Source organism: Lepidochelys kempii, chromosome 25 (genome assembly GCF_965140285.1).
Source record: "Lepidochelys kempii isolate rLepKem1 chromosome 25, rLepKem1.hap1, whole genome shotgun sequence".
Classification (NCBI taxonomy): domain Eukaryota; kingdom Metazoa; phylum Chordata; order Testudines; family Cheloniidae; genus Lepidochelys; species Lepidochelys kempii.
The window spans coordinates 7,243,975-7,251,687 of record NC_136404.1 but is presented as its reverse complement, the minus strand read 5'-3'; the positions used below and the strand labels follow the sequence as shown (position 1 = coordinate 7,251,687).

At 61.7% G+C, this 7,713-nt stretch overlaps 1 protein-coding gene across 1 annotated transcript in view; it reads right to left on the bottom strand.

Moving 5' to 3' along the window:
- Nucleotides 1-722: 722 nt before the first annotated feature.
- UNC13A (unc-13 homolog A) overlaps nucleotides 723-7,713 on the bottom strand; it is a 122,489-nt gene continuing 115,498 nt past the window's right edge. The window contains exon 44 of the mRNA XM_078850628.1: nucleotides 723-6,993. Within this exon, the coding sequence (XP_078706754.1) occupies nucleotides 6,705-6,993 (289 nt within the window). The 3' untranslated portion in view covers nucleotides 723-6,704. The remainder of the gene's footprint in view (nucleotides 6,994-7,713) is intronic.

Here is a 7,713-nt window from a genome sequence, read left to right as displayed (position 1 = left end):
GGTCAGGACTCTGGGGCAGTTGCCCCTCTGTGAGCAGCCTGTCTTCAGCTCACACAGCTTCCACCTTCCTGGGTCTGACCTCGGAGCATTCAGCATCCTCTGCCCCTCCGTGCACTTCCCAGAGCGAGTCCACTCATGTGGGGCTCCTGGGGAAGCCAGAGGGTCCTGCACCCCAACTCTGCAGTCAGATGGGACTCTCAGCCAGCCAGTAAAACAGAAGGTTTATTGGACGACAGGCACACGGTCTAAAACAGAGCTTGCAGGTGCAGAGAACAGGACCCCTCAGCTGGGTCCATTTTGGGGGGGCAGTGAGCCAGACAATCCCGTCTGCCCTTCACTCCATGTCCCTAGCCGGCCCCAAACTGAAACTCTCTCCAGCCCCTCCTCCTCTGGGCTTTGTCCCTTTCCCCGGGCCAGAAGGTCACCTGGTTCCTTTGTTCTCCAACCCTTTAGCTCTCACCTTGCAGGGGGGAAGGGCCAGGCCATCAGTTGCCAGGAAACAGGGTGTCGGCCATTCTCTGTGTCCAGACCCCTGCACACACCTGCCCTCTAGGGCTCTGCAATGATCACACACCCTTATCCCACCACCTAGATACTTAAGAACTGCCTAGGGGAAACTGAGGCACCCCCACACTATTCAGAGGAAACATTAAGAACAGGCCCACTTCATCACGACATACCATGGTACTCAGCGGGTTACAGTTTGGGAGGCAGACACAGCGGCCGGGTGTGCTTTTCGTTTTAATGTCAGTTATAATAAAATTATTTTACAGAGCCCAAAAAAGTCAAAATAGTGCAAAACATCTCACTGTCATGCATCCATGTTTACCATTGTTTGCTCCCGTTCAGGTATGGACAGACACACGGGCCCTTGCTGACAGATGTGCTACAGGAGCAGAAGTTACTTTTGTTTGAGTTTCAATCACATGCCGACCGGAAGTTCTCGAAGGGGCGCTTTGGAGAGGGAGCCCAGGCAACGGGTCTTGTGTTCCGGGAGCCGTGGGGCTCAGCGGGGGCCTAGCTCGCCGCGCTGTAGGCAGGGATGAGGTCAGTCAGTGCAGGGGCGAGAGGTGGGGAACGGCCAGGGCTGCTGTCTTTGCAGCCCTTTGGGTGGCAGGGCAGGAGGCTGCATTGCTGCTCGCTGCAGGAGCTGGAAAAGGGGTGTAAACATTGAACTGAAACAGGTGTGAGCAGCTAACACTTTGGTCCCAGGCACGTACTACAAAAAGGACTGGATGTTGAGGGCAAAGGGGAGAGGCTGAGGTCTGGTCGCCCTGTCTGGGAAAGGACATTGTAGGACTACAGGCGGGAGGGTGGAGACAGGAGCTGCTCAGGGTCAGCATCCCTAACCAGAGTTGACGTTCCCAGGGAGAAAGAACATCTACTTTGACGTCAGCCAGGGTTGACATTTACCCCCAGTGCTTGGGGCTCTACACCCCCTTGGGTCTGCCCCTACTCTGCCTGCTCCAGCACGCTGGGTTTCTTTGCATAGCTCCCTGCAGCACTTAAGATGGTCCCCCAGGCCACGGCAACCCCATTGTCAATCTCTGTTCCTACTTGCATGCCTGGGGGCTCTCCTTGCTTGCATGTTGTCTACTTGGCATGAGCTCAGGCTGCTGTACTGGGCTAGGTCACTGCCCCCTACCCCTGCATTGTGTGGGGAAAGGAGCCTTCACCTCCTTATGGGGCCGGGGCATCCCTTCTTAAAGGGGGGAGTAGAGCCAAATCCCTGAAGCTGCTCCTCCCCACCTCAACACTGGCTAGAGGGCTGCTAATGCCCTGGCCGTATCCTGTGCCTAGCAGGGGCCTGCATGGTCTGAGGGGTACAGCAGGGCTGTGCTGTTAAGGAACAGGGCTCAGGAGTGAGCCCCCAGTCCTCTGAGCACAGGGCGGGTGCACTCCTAGCCCTGCCAGCTCCTTGTTTCCAAGCTCCCCCAGGGTCCCTGCCCTCTAACCCCATGAAGCAAATGGCTGCTTTGTCCAGCTCTCTTCGGGCCAGGGCCTGAAGCTCTTTGCAGCCCTGCTGCTCCATGGAGCTTGGCTGTTTAAAGGCCCAAGCAAGGCCTGGAGCCGAGGCTACCCTGGAAGGCTTGCACCTAAGCAGGGCCCTGCTGGCATTCATATTGCTTTGCCAGGGCCAAGGCTGCATCACGCCGTGGGGTGCCGTGCTAGGCATGAGAACGGATCGGCCACTGCAGGGCTGTGCCCGCTGCCCCGTTTCCGCTCCCACCCAGGCTCCCAGTCCCGGTCCCGCTGCTCGCGTTTCCCCTGACGCCCAACGCATCCCCTGCTTTGAGGCCGCTCTGGGGGGCTGTTGCAGAGGAGCTAGTTCCAGGACATTGCACCCCTCAGCTGAAGCTGGTTTGTTGGCTTTGCTGTGGGAAACCGTAAGCCCAGGTGTGAAAGGGGGCTCCAGGGCTTGCTCCCCCTGCCTGAGCCATGGGCCTGTGCAAACTACAGCCCTGCCTGGCACTGCTTGGGGGCCCTGGGTGCTGTTAACCCCAACCTTTAGAAACCAGCTGTGCATAGAGGGATGCAGTGTCTGCCCTGTGAATTCTGCTGGTGGTGGTGGGCACTCTGCCCTCCTGTGCCCCACATATCTTAAAAGGGGCTGAGGGGTGCGTATGGGGCCTGGATTCAATCGGGCTGGGGCAGGATTGGGCCAGGTTAAATCTCTTTGGCTGTGGGATTCAAGCACTCAGGGGTCTGTGCCAGGGCAGAGGGGCCATTTCCAATCAGCCTCTCGTGGCTTGTGACCTTGGTCAAGCTCCCCCAGTTTCTCTCAAGCTCCCCACTTCCATGCCAGCCCCAGGCTGCACCGGGAGCCCTGCTGGCAGCGCCTACCCCGGGAGACTGGCTGGCAGCTTGGAAAACCTGAGCTCCTTCCTGGCCGTGATACAACGCTGCAGAGGGCCCAGCTGTCCCGGACCAGTGCCAGGGAGCTGGAGGCGTAATGTCTAAGTCCAGCTGTGGAGGGGAGGAGGGATGTTAGGTGCCAAAATTAGCTTGGCCTTTAGCCTTGAAACCAGCCCTACCTCTGCTAGCCCCCCGCTGCGTCCAGCCAGGGAGGCCCAGCTGCCAGCCCCTCTGCTCAGCATGGGGCTGGGCTTGAAATGAGTTAGGGGTAGCAGAGGCAGCCACTCTTGGCTCAGAAGTGACCAGCCAGTGCAAGGGAGAGTAAGAGCAGCAAGTTATTAATGGAGGTTGGGGGGGGGGTATTAAAACTCCCTAGCTATTAAGAGGCCAGGAAGGGGTGGGGGGCAGATTACCCCACAGCATCTAGTAGTGGTTCTTGCCCCTTCCTCTCAGGTACCCGCTTCTGGCCAGGGGAAGAGCCAGGATCCTGCACTGGACCTTGGGGCAGCTCCACGCTGTTCTTGGAGGTTCCCAAGGTGCTGCTGGGTTTCCTTTGGGGTAGGGCTGGTGGGTGTTTACACAGTTGGGGGAAGCTGCCTGGGTTTGGGGTTCCTCTCTAAGGGGAGGGGGCTGGGACCAGGCGGTGCCTTTGCCATGGACAAGTGAGCATGGCAGAGCAGGGCACAGGGTTACAAGGGCTGCACCTCCATCCCCTGTGCCATGTTGCCGTGGTCTGACGTGATAGCCCTTTGGAGCTGTTGCAGTCGGGTAGAGAACACGGAAAAACCATCTGTATTTACAGCTATTTACATATTTACAGAGCTGTTGTGGGGGCCAGGCTGTCCCATCCCCTCTCCCTGGGCACAGCTCCCTGGTGCAACTCAATCCACAGCCGCCCGGCTGCCAAGGCTGGTACCGGGCAAGGCAGGGAGGGGGGAGCTGGTGCCTGGGCCTGGAGGCTGCTGTGCCCCCGTTTTGCCTGTGGGGAGGTAGGAGGTTGCCTGCCCTGTATGGGGATGAGAGGCTGGTGCGGGCGCAAGGAGCAGAGGGTTGGGCCTCCCCCTGCCACCCTGGGCCTAGCCCCGCTGCATGGGCCCCGCAGTGCCTGGTCTGAATCAAGCCTCCTGCCTCTCGGACCCCTCGTCAGCGGGTGCCGGGGCCTGGCTCCTGCACCTGGCCAGAGCCCTCGCTGCATAACCAGGGCCTGGGCGCTGCTGAGTCACTGGGGCAGCCGGGAGTGAGCGTACGAGACGCTGGAGGCCAGAACCAAGCCCGGGCCCCGAGCAGGGTGAGCTCTGCCTCTGGCCTGATGTGAGGCTGTTCTGGCTACAGGATCCGGCCTTCCTGGGCAGCTGCTGCCCACGGAGCTGGGCCAGGCTCTCGGCTTTCCGTGGCAAGGGCGGGGGGGCTGCAGGCTCTGTCTGGGGCCTCAAATCATCTGTGCGCAGAGCACCCCCTTCCCCCAGGCTCAACTGCGCGCCCTGGGCTCTCCACTGGGTCCGGCCATCACTCCATCCAGCTGCCCCACAGGGTGGGGCTGTGACAAAGACTCTGGCTTTAGGGACCAGCTGAGCCCACCCTGGCCTATAGGCCCCATGCACTCGGGTCTGCTAAATCAGGCAGTGCCGCCCATGGGCACAGCCCCACGGCTGTGGCGGGAAGGGCTGGAAGCTGCAGTGAAGGTGGGGATGGGGTCTCTCTCCTACCCGCAAGGTACCCGGGTTCCTGGCTGCCGGGAAGAGATGGGCTCTACGTTTCCAGCTGGCGCCCGATGGCCAGCGAGGCATGGAAGAGGGAGGCATGGTCCCTGCAGAAAAATGACGGAGTTGGCACTCCTGGGGAGAGGGGAGTCACGCTCACAGGGCCAAGGCGCGGCCAGCCAGGCAGAGCGGGTAGGAGGGTTCTTGGCACACCTGGGCTCAGGCTGTGCCAGGGAATGGATAAAGCCCACGGACCTCCCCCTGTGCTCGCAGCGCGTCGCTGGGGACCAGGCAGGAGCCCTGCTGAGCCCAGACCCCGCTGCTGAACTCCACTCGCCCCTGCAGCCAGACCGGGGGTGGTGGGAGCTCTCCCAGGTGGGGGGCATAGGAAGGTTTAGGGACCATCGTATCCCTAAATGCGCACAGGGGCAGCGCTCTTTGCCCCACTGCTTTTCAAGCACCCTGGGCCCGGGTGGGAGTCCCGCTGCCTACCGGCTGGGAGCACCCACCCCAGCACCACCGGGCCCTCAGCACGCTGCCGAGGCAGGAATCACGGGCCTGTGCCACTCTCCCCCGTGGCAGAAATAGCCTGTAAAGTGACCCAGCCTCCTCGGGTGCCTCCCCTTGTCCCATCTGCTGCATCAACTCACTGGCACCCATGCTGCGACTCCCATGTTTTCACTCCCTCCCACCTCCACCGCCCGCCACCCAGCCTTCCTTTACTCACCGGCTCCCCCACGCAGGCTGGCAAGGAGCGGCCCTTGCCCCTGAGGCATCCCCCCCCTTTGCGGCTCCTCCTCTCCCAGGGAGCCTACCCTGCTTCAGCCCCCCCAGGAAGGGCTGCCTGCGGGGAGGGGGGAGATGGTGTTTGCAAAGGTGCTGCAGATGGCATGTCCCTGTCCCAACGCAGGCGCTGCCTGGGAGGGACGCTGGTGCTGCGGCTGCATGGCCGGATCCTATTTATACCTGGGGGCGGGACCCCTTCCTAACAGCACAAGGCCCTGCCTCTTCCCGGCGGCACTGGCCTCCTGCCATCTCCGAGCCTGCCGGGGAGGGAGGGTAGAGCTGGGATCCTGGTTCCTTAGCATGATGCCACCCCACGTGTGTGCGGCCCCGTAGAAGGGACTTGTCAGTGGTCCTGGTTCACATCTCCCCCTCCCCTGCCCCGCTCTCCTGCTAGCACTCTCCTGCCACTGGCCTGGGTGGACAAGATCGGCCCCAGCCCTGCTGCCTGGCCTCAGACTAAGCGGCTCTGAGCCACCTGCCCAGGACTGTACAGGCCCTGGGGGATACGGCACAGGGCTTGGCTATTGCTGACTCAGCTTGTGGCAAGCTCTGGCATGGGGGGCAGCGGACTCCCAGAGCCGCCAGCCGGAGCAGGCTGATGCTGGCCCGAGTGTATCCTTAGCAACCATGCTCCGTGAAGGTAGCCCTGGAGGAGGAACTTAGGCCCCGGCTCAATCTCCCTGTGCCCATTGCTGCCTGGCTCATCTCTATTGCTAAATGACGTTGCCATGACCACAGGGCGATTTGGACATGTGATGCTGCCTCCTGCTGGAGGGAATCAACCTACTCAATCATGTGTCAGATCCTCTATACTGCTACCAGCTAGGGTAATTCTCCTGGAGCTCAGGGACGAGTGTGGGGGCTGGAAGGGCTGGGATCGAGCCTTTGCTGCCCTCCACTTCCAAGGGAAGCAATGTGCCAACCTTGCGGCCATACTGAGTGGCTCACATTTGTTCAAACGCTCCTGCCTCACGGTCAGCTCCAGGCCTCGGCTTCTGCCTCTCCCAGCATCTTTCGCAACAGAAACAGGTTTGGGAAGAGGCGATAAGTCCACCCCTGCCAGCAGCGAGGGCAGCTTGTGCTCCCTGGGGCAGCTGCATCTTCTCTGCCCCACAGCAGCCAGGGCAGGGCCCTTGAACTGCAGCCCAGGGATGCAGGGAGGGGCACAGAGTGTCTGTTTTGATCCCTGGCACTGGGAAGTGGGCGCCTGCTTGTGGCAAGGGCTGCCCGGAGTGGGGGCTCCCTTCCCTAACCGGTGTGGGGCTGTGGACGACCTGTATGGCTTTTACGTGGCTGGAGGATGCTGTAGAAAAGGGACAGGACGGGGGTGGTGCTGGGGATGTTCTACACCTGCTCAGGCCCTTAACTGCTGCCTTCCTCGGCCGAGCGCGTGTCCGACTTGAGCTTGACGAACTCCTTGGCCACCTCGTCGTTGTTGCGCTGAGAGAGGATGCGCAGGACGGTGAGGCCCGTGTCGTCCATGTGGATGCGCCGGCCCAGGGGCAGCCAGCAGCCGCAGCTGCCCCGCTGCACGATGTCCTTGAGCTGAAGCACAGCGATGCCCACCGTGCGGTCCTCCCGAGCGAAGCAGTAGTCCTTGACGCACACCTGCACCTCGTAGCACTCGGGGCCTGTCTCGCTGCTCAGGGTGCTGCGCGGGAGGGAAGGGGACGGACACGGTCACCGGCCCCGCCCGCAGGGTCCTGCTTGCCAGCCACTGCGTGCACCTGGGCACTGGCGTGTCGCTGCCCAGGAATCAGCCTTGGGCGGGGGGGATTGCAGAGCGGCGCTGGTCACCTACCCAGGCGGGAACGTGGACCCCAGGCCCCCAGGAGGGGCAGGGCCCTGGGACCCCGGTGGTTGTCTCTCCCTGGCAGCTGTTGGGTCCCTGGGCTACAACAGCAGCTGCCTGGGCAGTGGGGGTGGTGCCCCAGCCCAGCATGGCCGTCTCTGGCTCGGAGGGAAGGGAAAACGCTGCTGGCCGCAGGGCGAGGTTCCCAGAGGCTGGAGGCGCCGAAGCTGAGCTCCAGCTGCCATCGCAGGCCCAGGCGGCCAGCCATGCAGTGACCGTCCTGCCACCCCAGGGCTAAACGCCTCTTACCAGGAACCAGCCGGGAGAGCGTCAGCTGAATCATTAATTGCAACTAGTAATCGCCCGGGGAAAATATTGGCAATTCATAGCGAAGGGGGCGTTTCATGATCAGCCTGACTCCAGCGATGGTGGAGCAACGTGGGGAGAAAAGGTCGATTTTTTTCGACTTTGGAAATGGTGCTGCAGTGCCTCATGGGAGCTGTAGTTCAGGTGCCTCGCGCTCCTATTTTCCTCTACAGGCAGGGCTCCCCGGCTGGACTACAACTCCCATGGTCCCCT